The sequence below is a fragment of the Hypanus sabinus genome, chromosome 12 (genome assembly GCF_030144855.1).
Source record: "Hypanus sabinus isolate sHypSab1 chromosome 12, sHypSab1.hap1, whole genome shotgun sequence".
NCBI classification, from domain to species: domain Eukaryota; kingdom Metazoa; phylum Chordata; class Chondrichthyes; order Myliobatiformes; family Dasyatidae; genus Hypanus; species Hypanus sabinus.
In genome coordinates, this window is record NC_082717.1 from 77,983,889 (window position 1) to 78,007,035 (window position 23,147).

Below are 23,147 nucleotides of genomic sequence, written 5' to 3' on the forward strand. Positions count from 1 at the left end.
AACACAAATTTTTATGATTTTTTTTCATTTGAGGCCCAAAAAACTGTTGCTGAAAGCCTACAAGCAATACTACTTTATTTTTAAAGATACTTGTCTGTCGTATTATAAGAACAAGGAAGTTTCTCAAGGAGAACCAATTGAGCAATTAAACTTGAGAGGTGAGAAATCTATGCACTACTAAACATAGCAAAGGCAAAATTTAGAAAACTGGTGGTAACCAAATCATTGTCCCAAATATTGCTTGAGTAGTCACATTTCAAATGGAATAGTCATGGTGCTTTCAATTCTGCTAAGTATTGGGTTGTCATTTAATTGCTCTTAAAGGCTCACCATATTAGTTAAAAACCTTGGTCCATTAAATTGCTACACTAACGAAATGGCTGGAGAGTTGTAAGGCAACAAGAGAATTTTGTTCAAAAATTGAATTAACCTGCAGGCATTTCACTGACAAGTTAAATTACAACTACAATTTAAAAAAAAATATAGGAGAAGGATAAACATTTTCTTGTCAGTCATTCCTCAGTTTTGGAAGATAATTCTGTTGAAAGCAGAAAGCAAAGATTTTGGGGGAGGAAAGAGAAGTCCTACTGTGAAATGAGAAGTTTTCTGATTATATTTCTCACCTTATCTCTAAGACATTCAGATTTCATCAAAGTTTTTAAGAAATCCAAAAATTGTCATAATGTATGTAAGTCCTGTCTGAACCATTGGATGCCAAGGCACGTTGCAGCCAGTTTATAATTTTGGAAAGGTTAGTTGCCAGTTCTCTGTGATAATCTGGCCACTATGCCCTTTTGAAATGCTAGCCTTCGAGATTGAAATCTTCAAACCCCTGATTCAAAGTGCTTGCTTCTGCTTCTTCAAATCCAACATCAAGTCTCTGAAATCCTGCTCCCAGTGTAAAAGAGATGTCAATGCCCTGAGTATTTTCACCATTATCTCTCAGTGAAATAGTTCTTTTAGAATTAGAACAATTCCATGAGTACCACAGCCTAGAAATCTGTGTATATTTTCAAACTCTAAAAATAGGGGGAGAAGTCCCATTTTTACCATCCAGTGCCACTCATTAAGCTTTGTGTGTTTGCGTGCATTACACATCCATAATTCCTAAGTCATTAACCAGCGCAGTTGTTAAAGCAGACACGTTCAATTACAGATACCACTGGACATTTTTTGGTAGCTGATGATGAATGAATATGACAAGTACAGAGGTGGTCGCTACCAATAGTATCCCTGATGACCATATGGAGATCATAATAGCTGAGGTGGCTACCCCGAGCAGATCAGTACTGGGTGGAGGGAGGTGGATGATTCAAGGACGTTTGTCAAGTCCTTTCCCGAATGTTGATTAGTATTCTGGGCTACCATAACAACTGAGGTGATCACGTCAACATCTTGCATGAAGAAATCCTCAAAGATACAGTTAAACCGTGTTGTTTAGATCCCACACAAGTAGGTTTGGTTTCCAATGCATGGGCTGTGTTGCTGGCATGCAGTCTATTGTGATGTTGATAAACTTTCCATTTTTCATGTGCATTCAGTTTGCAGAGATGCACAGAAAAATAGATGATTGAAGCCTGCTTCACCATCCAGTTTAGTAATGACAGGCCTCTTTTCATGATACCATGTCCCTACTCTCTCTTCATACACTGATTCACAAATAAATCAAGAGACTTGACCTCTCCAGTCTTCTAAGTAGCAAGTTAGTGAATTCCACAAATTTACCAATTTCTGAATGGAGGCAATTTTGATCAGTCCTCAACATTGCACCACTTGTGACCTTGTTCTTGACACCCCAGCAAGGGGGAACAATTTACTCACATCAAGTATCTCCAACCCCATCAGAACATTTCAGCTTCAGTTAGCTCTCCTTTCATTGTTAACTCTGCCATATACAACCTTTCTTTCAATGACAGTCCCACCTTCCCAGCAATCACTGCACTCCCTTGGTGGTTAGTATATCATCTCCAAGGAAACCAAAACTGTATTCAGTACTCCAGTTGTAACATCACCAAGACCCTGTATAATTTTTACAGGACTTCCTTGCTCAAGTACTCACGTTGTTTTGCTTCAAAAACCAACATACCAATCTGTGCCTTAACTGCTTGCTGCACCTGAGATGACTGGTGTAACAGAAAGCACCAGTTCTGTTTGTATATCAATACTCCCCAAAGTAACACCATTTAAATTGTGATTTATCCTTGTTAAGGAAAGTGAAATGCAATGTCATTTGGTCCTAAAGTCCTGATTGTGCTTACCATTTACTTTAAGTACATTTATTCTCGAAGTATGTATACCATTTACAACCTTGGGGTTCATCTCCTCGCAGGCAGCCACAAAAAAAGAAAAATAATAAAACCCATTAAAAGAAACACACAACAAAGACTATCAAACGTGCAATGTGCAGGAAAGAAGACCAAATCATGCAAACAATAAAATAGTGAACAAGTAATGTTCAGTACCTTGACCACAGAGTCCCCGGAAGTGAGTCCATAACCATGAGCCAGTTGAACATTGAGGCCCCTGCTGATGGTCGCAGGCCACAGCTGCAGAGTCAGTTCATTGTTGAAGCGAGTGAAACTCGCGGAGTCGTGAGTCGAAGACTGGTTCGTCCTTCTCCCTTGGCCTTGACACCTCGATTAAATCGCACAAAGAGTAATTAATTAATTAATTAACAGGCAAACAAACAAACAAACGCACGCACACGAACATGAATTGCTGAGTCCCTGAAAGTAACTCTGCAGCACATACAAAATCAAGCACTTATTATTTCAAATGCTTCCATATTTACCATGCAGGAACATCTGAAAAAATCTTCCACTTTACATCCCTCATTTAACTGTTTGGTTTGAAACTTTGCTTAATACAGGATGTGAACTTGTTCCAGATGTGAACATAGCAGGGCAGAAATTTGGGATCAAGCTGCTGATTCCTGTGTCTGATGGCATGAATGAAGTATATATAAAATGTCAGCATGTAAGTATTTGATTCATAGGCATTAATGCTAGTGAAATATTACCTTTGTTGAGCAGTGATGTTTACCAGCCAGAACAGTACTTAGAATTAATTGTGATGACAAGAACAAGCACATAGACATGAAGACTGAAGCTTACATGTTGAGCAGAAATCTCCAATAATGTAATGTCCTATTTTAGACCATAAGACATAGGAGCAGAATTAGGCCATCTGGCCCATCAAGTCTGCTCTGCCATTCAATCACGGCTGATCCTTTTTATTTTTCTCCTCCTCAGCCCCAGTTCCTGGCCTTCTCCCGGTAACTTTTGATGCCAGGTCCAATCAATAACCTATCAATCTCTACTTTAAGTACGCCCAATGACCTGGCCTCGACAGCTGCATATGGTAACAAATTCCGCATATTCACCACCCTCTGGCTAAAGAACTTACTCTGCATCTCTGTTTTGAAAGGGCGCCCTCTATCCTGAGGCTGTGCCCTCTTGTCCTGGACTCTCCCACCATGGGAAACATCCTTCCCACACCTACTCTGTCTGGGTCTTTCAACATTCGAAAGGTTTCAATGAGATCCCCCCTCATCCTTCTGAATTCCAGCTCAAACCCAGAGCCATAAAATGGTCCTCGTATGATAACCCTTTCATTCCTGGAATCATCCTTGTGAACCTCCTCTGGACCCCCTCCAATGCCAGCACATCTTTTCTAAGATGAGGGGCCCAAAACTGTTCACAATACTCAAGGACAGGCCTCAATGAATTTTGTTCTTTCATTGATCAGGATCTGAGCATTGTCACTATTAAACCCATCATTTATCATCCTTCCAAACTGCTCTTGAAAAAGGTGTTATTATGAGGAAAGATGTATAATACTTTCTCTCAAGTTATGTACATCATTTTGCAACATACAGTATTATCACATTTGTACATTATATTAGCTTTTCTAGTTCGACTATATTCATTAGGTTTAGATATTTTCTAGAATCTTTAAAACCAAAAGGAATAAGGATAACTATGTGAACCAACAGATATTTGGGAATTATGCTTTTCCATGTTTCCAACCAAAGCCAGCACTTTGATGTATTAGCTACAGTCCCTGGGTTTGTTGAAATCATGAAGATCATGCTGATGTTGGATGAGAGGAGGAAATCCTTCCAATTTAACCTGGCAGTGAGTGATTTGCTAGTTCAACAGCTTTGATTTATCACGATAACCACTTTTTATTCTAGTGATCCTCCAATGAACCTTTTCCAGATCCTGTAAATCCTTCACCAGTTGATTGACATAGTCCAGCTGAGACCTAACTAAACTCTTTCATACAGTCTTTGTTTTATATGGAATTATTTCTGCTTTACATGCCAGGCATAGATAATTTTCTTTTTCTGGACATTGTGGTCTCAGAATCATATTTGCTAACTATGTTTCAGTGACACAGATCGTCTGTAGGGCTGCGGCCTGGCAGTGCCAGAGATCTCATTGAACCTTGATCTTAGCTGCTGTCTACATGCTGTTTGCATTTTCACCTTGTGTGGGTTTCCTTCTCCGTCACAAAGGTGTGTGGGTCAGTGTGCTTCCCTAATATGGAAGTGAGCGGTAGAATCCGTGTCTGTGTGTTTGGAGCGAGAGAGGAAAGAAGGGAGTTGATTAGAATGTGGGAAGAACATAAATTTGGATTACTAATGGATTTATGTTTTTAAAAAAACGGTGGTTGACAATCTGTGTGGACTCAGTGAGCCAGTGGATGTTTCATATTGTCCATCTAAATTTACTGTACGTTCAAATTAACTGTGCTTTCTACCTTTCGTGTATTTTTTTAAAATTCAAATTAACAGAACACCTGTGTTTGACTGCAGGAAGTACAATATGCTAAATGGATGGCTGCCTTTCGACTGGCTTCAAAGGGCAAGACAATGGCTGACAGTTCATACCCAACCGAGATGTATAACATCCAGTCCTTCTTAAGGATGAAGAATGTAAATTCCTCACCTCACATGATACACAACCCAAACACCATGGAGATGAATCCAGAATCACTGGTCTCACCCAGATATTTGAAGAGGTTCAAAACCAAACAGGTACTAAAATACAGTCAAGTACTTAAGTGTTATGCTGTAACTTCAGCCTTGCTCTCCTTATTGTATGAAATTTATTGATTTCGGAGCACAGGGTGAATTTGGTACAACATTCTGGCCCTTCAAGCCACACTGCCCCAGCGACCGCAATTTAAATCTGCCCTAATCATAGGACAATTTTCAATGATCAGTTACCCAACTCAGTATGTTTGTGGACTGTGGGAAGAAATTGGAGCACTGGGGGAAAACCATACAGAACGGCACCGGAACTGACCTTGGAACTCAGGAGCTCCCAGAGCTGTAATAGTGTCACGTTAATTGCTACACTATCATGGTGCCCAAAATGTCAGGTGAAATTATGTATTGCAGAATAAGCATAGAGTGGAGGGATTTAGACTTGTGTGAACAGAAGGGAATAGTTTAGTAAGGCACAATGTCAGACACCAAGGGCATGTTCTGTGTCCTGTGTCATTACAGAATTCTTAAGACTTTTTTCCTTCATTACATAACAATCTGAATGCCCATCACTTTTAGTTAACTTGGTGCATTATTTCTTCAAAGAGAGATGATACACTCCATTCTCGTAACTTGATTCTGCAAAGCATTTGTACTTGTCCATCCTGAGTCCTGACGAGGGGTCTTGGCTTGAAAAGTTGACTCTTCATTCATCTCCGTAGATGCTGCCTGACCTGCAGAGTTCCTCCAGCATTTATGTGTGTTGTTCTGGATTTCCAGCATCTGCACAATCTCTTTGTGTTCATGTGCTTATCCATTTCTGTGTCCGAACAACCATTTTACAGAAGTGCAGGTGGGATGTACTAGCCTCAGTTAATGCCCAGTTTAAAATTATGCCTGGGTGAAAATAGATTAAAGATCTGCCACAGTCCGGGTTTAGTACAGTGGCCAGAATTTATTTTCATAATTTTACTTTGAATCTTTATAAAAGACACCCTGATTCTTGGACTAATGCGTGGGTTTTCACATGAAATTTTTTCCATTGTATGTATGGTTTAAAAATGGTTTCTACTAGCTGTAGTGAATGGAAACCTTTGCTTGAGTAAATGAGCTGGAGCCAAATTTCATTACTTTTCCTGCTGATTTCCACAATGTATTTATCTTTACCTTGTCTATTTCCAACTCTTCCCACAGCTATCCTTGTATATACTTCCTCCCACTGCATCCTGTGATTGCTCTATTGCCATCATCTTTCCAGTGATGATAAGACTTTCTGCAGAGGTGCCTCAAATGTCAGCCAGACTTTCCCCACATTGTGGACCGATATCTTGACTACATCATTTCTTATACCACTGCTCTCACCTTCTCCATCTGGACAGAGTAAGAATAGAGATCTTCTGGCCCTCACATTCAACACAATATCCTTCACAAAGTTGTTCTAATAAGTTTTCACCATCAGATGTGTCTACCCCTTTCACAGTACTATTCACTACGGTCTCCCTGGTCTGCTTTTCCATCACCATGATAGCACTCCCATGCAGCCTAGGGGCCTATCGCCTCTTCCCTGCCCACCAGCCAGTGGGCTCAGTCTTCGCAGTGAATTACTGGCATTTAAATCAACGTGATCTAGTGTATTGCATTTGGTATTCACAATGTGTTCTTCATTAGAGAAACTAAACACAGTTTGAGCATCTGTTTTGTATAGTGGCCATGTTTACTCAGAGCTTCCTATTGCCTGGTACTTCAGTTCTTCAATCCCACTCTGATTCGATTTGTCTGCAGCCTTCTGCCCTGTTGTAATGAAGCCCAGTGCAAGCTTGACAAACAGCATCAGCATGTCAACTTAGCAGCCAGAGGGGAGAATTTATTAGGTCTGGTTTATATCAGCAATCGTGGAGCCTATAAGACTGCCCACAACATCCCCCATCTGTCGACCTCACCTCAGATGCTCAGACCACATATCTAATTTGCTAATTCCTGCATACGGACCACTGGTTAAATGAGTCAAACTATTTTACAGTGAGATCATGACCTAACCAGAAGCTGCGTTGTAGGACAGTTTCAAAAGCATAGACTGTAAAATACTCAGGGAGGTGGCTTCCTACAATTACTACATTAACATATGCAGGTTTGGTGACTGGATCACTCTCCTTTGGACATCAGTGGCGCTGCTGTGGGGAGAGTGAAGAGCACAAAGTTCTCTGGTGTGTACATAACCTGGATCCAGAACACCTTCTCGTTAGTAAGAAGGCACAGCAGCATCTGCACTTTCTGAGGAGATTGAGGCATGCTAGGGTCCCTGCCCCATCCTAACAACTTTCCAAGAGATCACCATTGAGTGTGTCTGGTCTGGCTGCATCTTTGTGTGGTACGGAAGCTCCAAGACCCTACAGAGGACAGTTAAAAACCACCGAGGGGATTACTGTGGTCTCTTTCTCTCCCCCCCCCCCCCCCCCCGGTTTGTTACACTTACCAAGAGGGGTTGTGGACTAAGAGCCCAAAGCATTGTTGAGGATCCCTACCACCCGTGCCACAATCTCTTTGACCCATTGGGAAGGAGGTACAGGAACATCAAGACAAGAAGACAAGGGTTGCCAGACTGGATAACAGCTTCTTCCCTCCGGATGTGAGACTAGTGAGTCACTACTGAGGTCTCGTCGCTGGGATAATGAGCTGTTTACTGTACTATTTACCTGTGCTGCAAACTACATTCATTCTGAATTATATATTTTTAATTTATTTATGGTGACATTTTGTTTTATGTGCTGTGTGTGATATGCTTTGTTTCTTTCTTTCTTTCTTTCTTTCTTTCTAAATCTTTTTATTAATATTAGTAATATGGACAGAATACAGATGATATATTGATAAAGAAATTACCAACATACACATTCCATTACATATGAAAAAAAAACATACATAATAGTTACAATATAAATGAGTTTACCAAGACATAAGCCATAAGATATATGTATGGACATAGTAAATCTAAATATTTCATAATATATAATATAAAAAAACAGAAAAAAGAAAGAAAAAAAAACAAAAAAAAAATTATATAATGCAAAACTAACTAATCTAATCTAATAACTATAACTAATAAGTAATATAAAAGAAAAACAAACAAACAAAAGAGAAGGAAAAAAAAAGTGGGCTGTTTATAATATCTCACAAAAATAAGTATTCATCAATGCCGTCACTTCCGATCCTCTCAAAATACATAAGCTAAAAGCTGGGAAATCAAATGTACTTGGCACAGGGTCATATTACATCATATGAAAATGTTGAATAAATGGTCTCCATAACTTTTCAAATTTAATAGAAGTCTCAAAAGTACCACTTCTAATTTTTTCTAAATTTAAACATAACATAGTTTGAGAGAACCAATTAAATACAGTGGGAGGATCAATTTCTTTCCAATTCAACAATATAGATCTTCTAGCCATCAGAGTTAGAAATGCAATCATTCGACGGGCTGAAGAAGATAAATGCTGTGAATCTAACATTGGTAAACCAAAAATTGCGGTAATAGGATGAGGTTGTAAATCAATATTCAAAACCGCAGAAATAATATCAAAAATATCTTTCCAATATTTCTCCAAAAATGAACACGACCAAAACATGTGAGTTAAAGACGCAATTTCAGAATGACATCTATCACAAATAGGACTTATATGAGAGTAAAAATGAGCTAATTTATCCTTGGACATATGGGCCCTATGTACAACCTTAAATTGTATTAATGAATGTTTGGCACATAACGATGATGTATTAACTAATTGAAGAATTCTATCCCAATTCTCACTAGAAATACTAAAACTAAGCTCTCTTTCCCAACCCTGTTTAGTCTTATAAAGGGGCTCTGAACGTATCTTCATAATTATATTATAAAGTTTTGAAATAAGCCCTTTTTGAAAAGGGTCTAATTCAAATAAACTCTCCAAAGTATCTGAAGGCACAAAATTTGGAAACGTAGAGAGTACAGAGTGATATGCTTTGTGGGTGCACTGTGACCTGGAGGAACTTTGTTTCATTTGGTTGTATATACGTACAGTCAGATAGCAATAAACTTGAACCAGTTCCCTTCATTGTTTAAGCACATTGTTATCCTCCACACTTGATGTTGCATTCAGGAACTTCTGATAAACTGCTTCCTGTGTCAGAAATGACCATGTTTTGCTGCAACTTAGCTGTATGTAGATAGTCTCCCTTTTGATCTTTACAGTTTGACCTGCTACTTTTAACACATCATACTATCATGCCACCCTCTGACCGACCCAGTACCAACATCCCTCCAGCAACTGTAGCCCCAATGTATCACAGGTATTCCCTTGCCAGGGCTAACCTCATTCCCATCTTCTCTACAACTCAGAGCAAACTATTTGTTCTTGCCCAGTTCTAACAAAGGTGCTACAACGTGAAATATTAATTGATTTACTTCCCTCAGATGCTGCTTGGCCTGCTGCGTCTTTCCAGCATTTCCTGGCTTTATATGCCTCAAAACGGAAAATGCTGTTTCTCCCTTAGGCCTAAATACTGAGGCGTAACTTTGGCTCCATGTTCCAGTTTTGCAACTACATTAAACTTGCTTGCATCCCTCTGTAGCTCTCTGCTTCTATCTATAGTTTTTATTGATTGAAGTCACCAGAGAGACACTGAAGCTGGTGAGACAGAAGTCTTTATTCAGCACGACAACTAGGCATTTTCTTGGAGATGTTCTTGCTAGAGGCTCTCAAACCCAAAAGTTCATCACATTTTTATATTCTTAAGGTCTAACAGAAGGTGATTCAGTATTTTTTTATATAGTTACAATGACATCGTTTACTTCAGTATGTTATTTTGACAATAAATTGCATTGAATTGAATTGCATACCTACTGTGGAAGACACCTCTGAATGTTCAGATACCTTGACTGGGATATTTTCCTGAACTTATTTACATTTACAATGGTGCAAATTCCTTAAACCCATAGCTGATGCGGGGCAATAATGCAACCCCATTGTCTTAATGTTTGCTGCCCTAAACACCAGGGACGTAACGGACAGTATCATCTAACTATTGTCTTAGTGTTTGGCTGATGGTCACCATTTTGCAAACTATATCTTTTAGTTTGTGGGCAGCTCTGCAGACAGGGTAACAGTGTGCTTTTAATTTCAGTTTACTACTTGCACTTTACGATCCATGTTAAGAACTGAAAGCTGGTTCTTTTTTGAATTAATTTCTGCTATATTCACTTAACTCCAGAATACACCCTAACAGGTCTTTTATACAATATCATCTACAGCCATGGATAAAGAGCAGTCTTCCTTCATACAATGATAAATTGTGGTTCTACCCCTGCTAAATCCTTGTGTAAAACCACATCACAACCCATTGACATCAGATTAGTGGACAAAGGGAAAGACTGTATATGGGGAACAAAGTTTCTGAATGCTGGAATAACCTCTGATTTTATATAGTCAATACATTAATAGAAACAAATTTATTATACTTGCAACAAACAATCTGCTGAAGGAACTCTGGGTTAGGCAGCATTGGTCAAGACTGTTGTCCTGATAACACACACAAAATGCTGATGGAACACAGCAGGCCAGGCAGCATCTATAGGGAGAAGTGCTGTCAACGTTTGGGGCCGAGACCCTTCGCTTCTCCCTATAGAGGCTGCCTGGCCTGCTGTGTTCCACCAGCATTTTGTGTGTGTTGTTTGAATTTCCAGAATCTGCAGATTTCCTCATGTTTGCTATTGTCCTGATGTAGGGTTTAGATCTGAAATGTCAACAACTTCTTTCCCTCACAGACACTGCTCAAACCACTAAATATCAGCTGTCTAGTTTCCCTTTATATATGCTTGTCAATGTAACCATACAGGATTTTAGAAGTTGTAGCATATGTATATTAATGTTAGAATCATTTCATGTAAAAGGACCCTTTTAATGAGAATTTTACCTTAAGTTGCATAGACATATACCATGGAATCTATGTAGTTGGGAAGGAACATCAGGAATGAGTGTTGACTCTTCATTCTACCTATATTTCTACATACAAACAGAGTGGATACAGTCCAGTCCATCACGGGTAAAGCCCTCCCCACCAATTGAGCATATCTACATGAACCGTTGTCACAGGAAAGTAGCATCCAGGCCATGCTCTCTTCTCACTGCTACCATCAGGAAGAAGGTACAGTAGCCTCAGGACTCACAACACCAGGTTCAGGAATAGTTATGACCCCTCAAACATCAGGCTCTTAAACTAAAAGGGAAAACTTCACTTGCCCCATCACTGACATGTTCCCACAACCTATGGACTCACTTTCAAGGACTCTTCATCTCGTGTTCTTGATATTTATTGTGTATTTATTTATTATTATTACTTCTTTCTGTATTTGCAGCTTGTTGACCTGCACACTGGTTGAGTGTCTAAGTTGGTGCAATTTTTCATTGACTCTGTTATGGATTTATTGCGTATGCCTGCAAGAAAATGAATCTCGGGGTTGTATATGGTGACATATATGCACTTTGATAATAAATTTACTTTGAACTGTGACCCACTTTACCAGAAAGCTACCCTGGTCAAACTGGAGTCATTGAGCTGGAAATTAATTAGTTTGCATGAGCTCAAAATATCCCAAATAAGAGGGTTTGGAGTCTGTACTGAAAAATGGAATGAATTTGAAAAGCAGAGTACAATGCAGTGATGCTACTATGCAGCATATTGATTGCTACCAACCATCTATGCAGCAGCGTTTGTGACGACAGTTGCTAAACCAAATGTTCAACATGTGATTTGTTTTCAGTTGACAACACGCATCCTAGAAGCTCATCAAAATGTTGCACAGATGACTTTGGTGGAAGCCAAGATGAGGTTCATCCAGGCATGGCAGTCGCTACCAGAGTTTGGAGTTTCTTATTTTGTAGTCAGGTGAGTAATGATGAGACTACAGGAGCATTCATAAAATGCTTTTATTAATATTATTTGTATTTTCATCATTTAGAGACAAAGTGAGGAACATATCCACCAACCCACAGATATAACCCTAGCCTAATCACCGGACAATTTACAATGACCAATTAACCTACTAACTGGTATGTCGTTGGACTATGGGAGGAAACCAGAATTCCTGGAGAAAACCCATGCACTCACAGGAAGAACATACTAACTTTCTTACAGAGAATGCCAGAACTGAACTTCGAACTCTGACACACTAACCGCTACACTACCGTGGCACCCCGCAGAACAAAGGAGATGCAGAAAAGGATCATTTTATCATTTTTACATATACCTTTCGAGGACACATACTATGAGGAGAGATTAGATAAGCTGGGCTTGTTTTCTCTAGAGCTGCAGGGGCTGAGGGGAGATTTGATGGAAGCTTATAAAATTAAGCAAAGCATAGATAGGGAGATTATATCTTTTGAGGCAAGTTTTTTTTTCCATGCAGAGTGGCAAAGACCTGTAATGGTGGTAGAAACAAATGGTATAAGCATTTAAGAGAATCTTAAATAGGCACGTGAATATATAGAGAAGGGAGGGATTTGATTGATGTGCAGGGAAGAGGGATTAGATTAACTGGGAATCTTTGGTTTAGTTCATTTGGTACAACATTGTGTACTGTAGAGCTTGTCCTGTGCTGAACTGTTCTGTGTAAACCTTAATGAATACAATTAATTGTTATACTTCTGCAAGTAATTAAGATCCAGCAGTATTTCTTTAGAAACATTATAGATAAAACTGTAATGAATGCAACAAAGAACATTTCCATTTAAAGCCAACACAATCACTTGCTTGCACAGATTTAGAGGAACCAAAAAGGATGAACTGTTAGGGATTTCCTACAACCGATTAATAAGAATTGATATGGCTACAAAAGATCCTGTCGTAACTTGGAGATATAGCAACATAAAACAGTGGAATGTCAATTGGGAGATCAGACAGGTAAGTTGCATCTAACTCGATCTTCTCTCAATCACATAAACGGGCTTGTGTTCAGTTATTTAGCAATACAGCGCAAATCAGACCCTTCTGGCACTTCAGGCTTCGCTGTCCCAGTAGCCCCTAAGCAAATGACTTGTCCATGGGAGGAGTTAAAGTGTAATGGGTGGTGGGGGGGGGGGGGGCAAAATCAAAAAGGGTTTTTGATTTTGACAGTGTTTTATGTGAATGCACGCAGTATACAGAATAAGGAGGATGATTTTGTAGTGCAGTTACAGTTTGGCAGGTACGATGTGGATTATCTCCCAAGTCGTGGCTGAGAGAGCATAGTTGGGAGCTTAACGTTCAAAGATGCACACACTGTATTGAAAGGACAGGAAAGTAGGTGGAGGGGGTAGGATTGCTCTATTGGTTTAAAAAAAAATTAAGTCAAATCCTTAGAAAGAGGTGACATAGAATTGGAAGATGGCTAGAGTTAAGGCACTGCAAGGGTAAAAAGACCCTGATGAGAGTAATATACAAGCCTCCGAACAGTAGCCAGGTTTTGGGCTACAAATTCAACAGAAGATAGAAAATTTATGTAAAAAGGGCACCCCAAGAGGGAATTTGTAGTTTGCCTACAGGATAGCTTGTGGTTGAGCCCATGAGGCAAAAGGCAATTCTGGATTTGGTGTTATGTAATGACCCACATTTGATCAGGAGACTGTGATCATAACATGATAGAATTCACCCTGCAGTTTGAGAAAGAGAAGCTAAAGTCAGGAGTATCAATACTACAGTGGAGTTAAGGGAATTACAGAGGCATGAGAGAGGAGATGGCCAAAGTTGATTGGAAGGGGACTGTAGCAGAGACGACAGCAGAGCAGCAGAGGCTGGTGTTTCTGGGGTAAATTTGGAAAGCACAGGAAAGGTTCATCCCAATGATGAAGAAGCACTCTAAAGGAAAGATGAGGCAACAGTGACGGACAAGGTAAGTCAAAAACAGCATAAAAGCAAAAAAGACTTATAGCAAAAATTAATGGGAAGGTAGAGGATTATGAAGCTTTCAAAAACCAGCAGAAGGCAACTGGAAAAAAGCCAATAATATAAGAGGATACAATTTTTTTTTCAGATATTTAAGAAGAGACAAGAATGGGTATGGGGATGTCCGAAACGCAAGAGTGTGAAGGGGTAGAAGTGCTATTACTAAGGAGAAGGTGCTTGAGAAATTGAAAAATCTGAAGGTAGATAAGTCGCCAGACCAGATGGACCACACTCCAGGTTTATAAAAGAGGTAGCTGAAGAGATTACAGAGGCACTAGTAATTATCTTTCAAGAGTCAATAGAATCAATCAATAGAATGGATCCTGAGGACTTGAAAATTGCAAATGTCACAGGAAGGCAGAAGAAAGGAAATTCCAGGCCAGCAAACCTGGCTTCAGTGGTTGGTAAGATGTTGGTAAGGATGCAGTATTGGGGTACTTGGAGGCACAAGGTAAAATAGACCAAAGTCAGCCTAGTTTTCTAAAGGGGATATCTTGCCTGACAAATCTGTTGTAATTCTCAGGATAGACAAAGGAGATTCAGTGGATGTTATTTGGATTTTCAGAAGGCATTTAACAAAGTTTTGCATGCGAGGGGGCTTAGCAAAATAAGAGCCCGTAGTATTATGTGAGAGGTACTAGAATGGATAGAAGATTGGCTGACCGACAAGAAGCAAAGGGGCATTTTCTGGTTGGCTCCTGGGGACGAGTGGTATGCCACAGGGGTCGGTATTAGGACCACTTCTATTCACATTGTATGTCAATGATTTGGATGAAGGAATTGATGGCTTTGTGGCCAACTTTGTAGACAATACGAAGAGAGGTGGAAGGGTGACTATTATTGAGGGAGCTGGTGGCTGCAGTGGGACTTAAACAGATTGCGGGAATGGGCAAAGAAATGGCAGATGGAATATAATGTAGGGAGGTGTATGCTCATGCACTTTGGCAGCAGGAATAAAGGTGTAGACTATTTTGTAAATGTGGAGACAATTTAAAAATTGAGGGAGGCAGAGGGACTTAGAAGTCCTCATGGAGGATTCCCCAAATGTTAATTTGCAGATTGAGTTGGTGGTAAGGAAGACAAATGCAATGTTAGCATTCATTTTGAGAGGATTGGAATACAAATTGAAAGATGTAAAGCTGAGGCTTTATAAGATATTGGTCAGATCACACTTGGAATATTGTGAGTAGCTTTGGGCCTCTTATTTAACAAAGGCCGTGCTGGCATTGCAGAGTCCAGAGGTTCATGAGAATGATCCCAGAAATGAAAGGGTTAATATAGGAGTGTTTGATGGCTATGGGCCTGTGTTCACTGGAGGTTAGAAGAACAAGGGAGGTCTCATTGAAACCTATTGAATATTGAAAGGCTAGATAGAATGGATGTGCAGAGGCTGTTTCCCATAGTGGGTGAGTCTAAGATCAGAGGGCATAGCCTCAGAATAGAGAGACATCCATTCAGAACAGAGATGAGGAGAAATTTCTTTAGCCAGAAGGTGGTGAATCTGTGGAATTCATTGCCATGGCCATCAGAGCTGTCTAAGTCATTGAGTATACTTAAGGCAGAGGTTAATGGATTCTTGGTTAGGCAGGGTATCAGAGGTTACAGGGAGATGGCAGAAAAATGCATTGAGAAGGATAATAAATCAGCCATGGTGAAATAGCTGAGCCCACTTGATGGGCTGAATGGCCTAATTTTGCTCCTAAGTCTTCTAGTGTAAACACCCTCAACTTTCATTGATTTTTATTACAAAATATTTTTTCTGCTTGGACCAGTGGTTCTCAAACATTTTGGCTTACTACCCCCTTGACTCCCAAACCACATTCCCAATGTCCAGACGTTACATAAAAGCTATAAAAGAATTTTGAATAAGGATGCACAGTGAAAGAAAATAGGAACTGCAAATTCAAAGCAGTGACAAATAATTTGAAAAATTTATTCAAAGGTTCAAATAAAATTATTTCATTAATTACAATTTTGGAACCAATTATTCACGACATTGCTTTTCACCTTTCAATGAGATGGATGGGCTTGGTGTGTGCTATTAGCTTCTCAACATCAGGCTGAATGTCACTCAGGAGTCTCCAATCCCTGCATTCAGTAATTTGCAGTCCGTTTCATTGCTTTGAAATAAGCTGGGCAACTGCACTGAAAATATGGTGCTGGAAGGCAATGTAGAACATTGACCCTTTTCCACGGTGTAAGATGGTGCTCAGAGAATTCTTTCCACAACCAAAAATCTTGATGAACTTTGGCTTCAGCTCTACATCATTTTGTAGTGAGAATTAGTTCTTCCTCCATCCTTCCTGTTTTACTTCCTCAGTACAAGTGTTCAGAAATAGATTTATAATTCAATCTGACATTTGGATCGAGAGAAGTTCTTGAACTCTCTCTGATATGTCTTTATGCAGCTCACCCAGGTGGGCACAGTATACTTGAAGATCATTATCCAGTATTCTTTCGTTCTCTTCCAACTCAGAGGCTCAGTAACTTGGAAAAGTTCGCAAAGGCCAATATTGCATTTAAATAGGGTTAGCGGACAGAAATGTGGAGATGATTGATCTGATGTTAAGATTCATATTTCCTTGCAATTGATGACTGATTTCATTAAACTGCAAATAATTCTGACAAATAAGCAATATCATGCCTAATAGTCTTGAGTTGATTACTGAAACATTCAAGTCTTCAAATTTTCAGTTTCAAAAAGCGCATGGAAGTGTCACTGACAGTTTCCTCTTGAGAGCCACGTGACTTCTGTGTACCACAGCAAGCATTCCATCTGTTCATCAATCTCAAAACAAAGCTCTCAAAATGGCTGAGAACTGAGAACATACAACTTGATATTACTTACTGCTGTAATAACAATATTTATTGACTTGTGCAGCTAATCACTTAGTTTTTTTGCGACAAGATGTTGCCCTGTGAATTACACAATGAATAGTAAATATGTTAAGTACAGACTTCTTTAAGAATGTAATACCCTCCCGGTAGTATCCTGTCATTGATGATGCCCTATCTGTTGTATAAGCCAGACTGTTGGTGAGCAGAATATCATGTTTTTTTTTTGGAAAAATTGCTCAACAACTCTAAGTATTGACTCCCCTTTTATATCCCATTGCAAATAACAACTCTTGAACCACACTTTCATCCTTTAAGAAGCCAACATAATCTAAAAGGGAAGTTTTGTTGCATGGCAAAGTTAACTCATCTAACTGCAGAGCAAATTCTGTTCTCCTAAGTATATTGCAGAACGAGTCTTCCTCATTCTCAGACATTTAATCTATCATCTTTGAACGGAGTTGTCGCTGAGCAGAATTGCTTTAATTATTTGGTCTGGTGACTTACACAAAACCATATTCAGAGCCTCCCTTACTGCTGGCAGAATCAGTTCTTCTCCAATTGCATGGGGCTTTCCAGATTTAGCAATATGCAATGAAATGTTGTATGAGGTACACAAGCCTTCACTGTTTCGTTGTGAAGTGCTGGTAAACATGTTTTGAAGTGTTTTCGATTTCTGAAAGTTTTTACAAAGTGACTGAAACTAAGTTCCTGGTTACTTTATCAGAGTGTTTTCTCTTCAAGTGTTCAAGGAGCCTGGTCGGTTCCATTACCTCATTTGGAGAATTTTTTTTTCACACAACAGGCATATTGATTGCTGTTGGTTGATAGGTGCTGGTATAAATACATGTTTCAGACACTCTGCACCATATACTGTATACTCTTCTATTTGGTCTATTTGGTCTGCCATTTTCATTATGGATTAACAACCATGGTCAAATCCCTATTGTTTAAGTGCAATCTCAGTCACCGTGAACAATAAAGGGGAAAGATATGGTGTCGTCATAGTTCAGGCAAAAACGAATTCTCTGCCCGAAGGTACATAAAGTGAAGCAGCGATATCTCAGTTAGGCTATGGGCTAGAGAAATATGGTCAAGACTATTTGAAAGGGCAGATTCTGAATTTTACACCATTGAACACCATGCCCTAATTCGTATGATTTGTGTCACTGTGTGATTAGAGTATGGAAATTGTACAAGCTAATATAGTACAATAGTAATGAATGACAATAATGTACAAGCCAGGCCTGAAAATAATGATTTCTTCAGCCCTGATTTCTCATGATACGCCAAATACAGGTGTCACATTACTATTCAAAAACCACCCCTCGTGTTACCAAATGCCCCCTATCACCCAGGGGGCAATATCGCCCACTATGGGAAACACTGGCTTAGGGAAATGGAATACTTAAATGATTTTAAAACACTATACAGAGAAATGTTATACTTCCTCTTCATTAAATTCATTTTGTGCTTTCACATGTTTTTTTGAAAGTGCTAAAATATTACTTCCCTCTCCAAATACAGTAGATTCCTGTTGATTGGGACATATTGGGAGCCAGTACATTTTGCCCAATTAAGCAGCTACCCAGATGAGCTGAAGTTTTGTAGCAACAGTTAAAAAGGAATAAAAGAGGCAAACCACCATTTAACTGAGTAACAAAATTATGTATTTAAGTGAAATACAGAACAAATCAGAATACTACCAATACTACAAGAGTGTGTATTAGTTCCTAATAGTTATCGACAGAGGAATTTATCCAGTATACACTGCCACGTTCTTTTGACTGAGTTGAACAATATCACCAGACACCTAGTGTAGATAATGGACTGCCTTCATACAGTGTTTGCATCCTCTACATCTTCAAGATGCAATCCCAGCTATTTTCTCAATTAGTTTTTGTTCTTTAACAGTTGTCCCAAATAAGCAGCTGCCCCAATTAACCAGAATCTCATGTATTGGAATTTTTAGAAATTCTTGTTTTATGTGGATAAAAATAATTGAACCTTAGATTACTACATTAAATTAACCTTAAACACAATATCAGAAGTTTTAGCATCACACCATTGACCACCTAAGACAAATAACTGATAAGTAAAATTGGAGAACAGCATTATTTTGATTTCAAAATTCTTATTAATAATCACAACAGAATGATAGGCAATGCTAAATCAAGCTTTAGTTGTAAATAACTTTTCAGACATTTAAGGGACTAAAACCTGAGCACAATTGTATAGCTTTATAATGTGTACCTAGTTATATAACTAAAAAGACTAATAACACATCTGAATTGTTACTAAAATAATCTGGAATCTTTACCTTTATAAACAGGATACACTATATAGACAAGATCGTATTGAACCCTTAAAAATCACAGGCTCCATCTAAAGTATTATGTCCAACTCTAAGAATTATTTCTTGGGAGGGATAAGAAGGATGTATTAGGGTACCAAAGCCACTGTTCAATCCATCTGGTCTACTCCCCTATATCTCTGCAACATTCACTCTCATGCCCTGTCTTTTTTGCAACAATGTATATGAAGTGCTACCTTACTGTAGCCAGTAAATTTACCAGGATGCATATGGCGTGTGGGAGAAAACTACAGAAACTGGCGTTGGCGTAAAACTGCGAACTCCACATAGACCGCATTTGAAATCAGAAGTAAAATTGGGATCTTGGTGCTGAGAGTCAGTAGCATCATGCCAATGGGAGATGCCATTTAGAGAGGGCATAGAATTGATTCATCTAAGATGCAGGACTTCATAGGAAGAAAGTGCCAAGGCCAAGCTTGTGCATAACCCTCGTCCAAAGTAAGCGCAAGTCGACCAAATCACCACATTCTGGATTCTTAGTCAAAATTATTGATTATAATTCAACAACTATTTTCTCAAAAACATAAAACATTTGACTCTCTTCCTATTTAGTTATGGTTATAATTTAACACCAACCTTTGTAAGTTATGAAGAATTGCCCCTTTACTTACCACAACCAGTAAGCAGCATTCTCGAGGAGACAGTGCCATCTAGGGGAATGTTGTTGAATCGCTAGACAAAAATGTAAAGGAAACTGATACCGTCCCCCTTATCAAGTTGTTGCTTCTTAATTTCAGGTTGAAATTGAATTTGATCAGAGTATGGCCATAGCACTCACATGCCTCAGTGCAGACTGCAAGATTGTCCATGAGTACATCGGAGGATATATCTTTCTGTCAACACGTTCCAAGGATCAAAATGAAACGCTGGATGAAGAACTGTTTCACAAACTTACTGGTGGTCGGGATTAATGTTAAAGACCCCCTGAAGCTGTGTTGTAACCTCCAAAAGAAAAGGCAAATTTCAAACTTTACAAAGCCAGGTTATTTGTAACATACACAGGTATACTATACTTTTGATAGCTACTACCTATGCTTATAAGAGCTACCAAGAATTATTAAATTTTAGTTAAGTATTATAAACTCTTTGAACTGATTACAGAGTGTGTGCTGTGCTCAGCTGTTGTCTCGTGAGTGGGGGAGAAAGGGCACGGCTTAATCCTTGCATGTTAACCTCGATGTGCATACTCACTGAATGGACAGATAACGAAAAGGGTAATAAACAAAAGAGCATAAGGAAACCAGTGTGCATTATCCTTGGGAATGATTATGAGCGTCAAACAAAACATAATACTATTTAATAATAGGGCTGACCTTCCTTAAAAGCTGAGCACCCTATTTTCCACAAATCATGTCAGTTCAGCAGCAGAGGCTTCCGACTTGTGTGTCAGCAACAAAGAATTGCAGAGCTGGCTGTGAGAAAAGCTGCTTATTTCTGTTGCTGAGTCTTCACTCTGACAATGGCCCAATCACACGTGCACATGCTATTTTTGCTTCTCTACCAAGTTTTTAAATGCTACTGTGTAAAAACGGGTCTAAAAATATTTTTCCCTAAGTTTCCTTCTCTTAAAATATAAAAAAATATTGTTGATATTCAGAAGACCTGCTGTCTGCCCTCTGCATGCTCCAGCTCTGCTATAAAACCTGTGGGGGAACCATGGAGAGAGCTGCCATCCTAGGCCAGTGCTAAAGTGACCTACTAGCAATGCTAGCAGTAGGCCAAACCTTTAACATTCCTAACCTCAAGTTACTAGGAGTTTGAAGCAAAACCTATTTGCCAAAAGAGATATCTGCTGGTTTTAGATAGGATATATGCTTAAATGGAAAGGCATAAGATCCGAGTTGTTGGCTATGTTCTTGGATCAGAGAACCAAACCGGTTCTCCTAGAAACAATGAGGTGGTAATAAAGAAAAAAACAAACCAAGTTTTTAAAAATCTAATCAGCAACAGCAAAGACATTACTGGACCATATGGAGCAGATAAAAGAACATTCCGCAAAACCCAGATCAGCAACTTATAGATAACTCTCCACCTCAGATCTCCAGCAAACATTCTTCAGCATTACACTTAAAGTTCTCAACTACTTCAAAGGCAAACATGAAAGGAAATATGCCATGTTAACCAGCATCATGTTGAAAGGCTTGAGAATAGGGCCACTGAGAAACCACTTTGAAATGGCCAACACAGGTTCCATGAGTTGAATGACTTCCTCCTGTTGATTGCATGAAGATGGGTGGGCTGAAGTTAACAATTTGGATGAAGGCTTGGTTCGGGATTCCGCTTAAGGATTCATTCATTTTAATAATAGGGAAGATCAGAGGAAAATACTGGTGCCACAGTAGTTTGCAGATAGAGTGCGGATAGGATTTTTTCTGTTAAGATTTTATTTTCATATTTCCATAATAGGGCTGAGTTCAAGATTTATATTTTCCTACTAAAGTCCACAACGAAATTGGTCTCAACATGTCATACTCAACTATAAAAGCTAACAATCTAACAGAAGCCTGTAGGCACACACTCAGCGAATCAGAACAGCTTCTTCCATCTACTGTACGATTCCTAAATGGATATTGAACACAACCTCACTTTTTTTATGTATTATTTCTGTTTTTGCACTATTTTTCATTGATTTTATTTTTTTCTATATTATCATGTATTGCATTGTACTGCTGCTGCTGTTAACAAATTTCACGATGCATGCCGGTGATTAATAAACCTTATTCTGATCCGTTGTTAAAGAAAGCTTTTTGTAGCTAACTCCATCAAGGTACTTCTAATCAGTATCATAAAAGAAACAGATAATCTCTCCTTTATTTTCCTCCTTCACACTTATCTCTCACTCAATAGTCCCATTTATACACGACCATTTGACTACCTCTCTAAATCTTTCACCTTCCTTTCTTGCAGTCTCTCTCTCTCACACACACACACACCTGGCTACTGCTTCCTCTGTCCACCCTGCCCTCTTTGGTTTTACAATGCTGTCTTACTCTCTGTACTGCTTTCTTCATCCATGTCCACTTTTTCATCTTTAACTTCCACCAGTGTTAGTTCCTGGGAAGCAACTGTGGGATGCGAAGACAACACATGCCTTAAAAAAAAGTGAGACCTGGTACAGGAAACTTTGAATAAACATTAAAGAGCAGCAAGGATCACAGGAGCAAGCCTTTGCAAATATTAAAATAGCACAGGAGTAAAGTAGAACAAGCACTGACTATGCTGTGGAGAAGAACTTGCGGTATGGGCCCAAGTGTAGTCAGTTGGAAAGGAGCCAGTCTTTCTCATCCTTCCTGTACCAGGATCAGTACAGTTTGGTTGGTTATTTTTAAAAGAACATTTAATACGTAACAAATTTATACTTAAAGTTGCAAACTCAAAAGTGTTAGTTTTTAACAGGATGTGCAGCCTTTATGAGGATCTCTAGGTATAACATTGGCTTCCTGTGGAGGAAGAATGCAATCCTGTCATCAGAATCGGCTCTGGAAGTATTGTGCATGCATAGATTTACATAGTTTTGGCACATGAATAGGACCATTTAACACATTGTGAGCTAAACTTTGATGCAGTGTTCTGTAGCACAGATGTAAAGTACAAATTGTTTATACTTTACTGTTACATTACCCACTATGTTCTGGACATAGAGTGAAAACAGACCAGTGGGAAGTTTTATAAGATAAAATAAAATAATGAGATTTATTTTAACACAAGACCACTACTGGAAAAAGTAGGAAATCCAATTTTACCTTTGAGATTTACAAAAGACAACAGGTCATACTAGCTAAAAGCCAATTAAGGAGTGAAAGGAACAGGATAAAGATGTCGCCAGTACTCTAGCAGTATGTTACTCAGCCTATCAGAGTCCAGTTTCTCAAGTCCAGTGCTGACCATTTTAAATATACTTCTGGTGCAGAAATTTAAAACTGGTTTAATAAATGTTTGAACTCAAGTTTAATAACGACAATAAGCAAGAGCGTTAGCATTTCAATATAATTCCCA

General features: G+C 39.0%; 1 protein-coding gene across 1 annotated transcript in view; it reads left to right on the top strand.

Moving 5' to 3' along the window:
* Positions 1-21,877, top strand: part of fermt1 (FERM domain containing kindlin 1) — a 79,529-nt gene extending 57,652 nt beyond the window's left edge. The window contains exons 11-16 of the mRNA XM_059985250.1: positions 34-158; positions 2,870-2,976; positions 4,820-5,041; positions 11,784-11,908; positions 12,781-12,922; positions 19,889-21,877. Of these exons, the coding sequence (XP_059841233.1) occupies positions 34-158; positions 2,870-2,976; positions 4,820-5,041; positions 11,784-11,908; positions 12,781-12,922; positions 19,889-20,062 (895 nt within the window). The 3' untranslated portion in view covers positions 20,063-21,877. The remainder of the gene's footprint in view (positions 1-33; positions 159-2,869; positions 2,977-4,819; positions 5,042-11,783; positions 11,909-12,780; positions 12,923-19,888) is intronic.
* Positions 21,878-23,147: the final 1,270 nt, after the last annotated feature.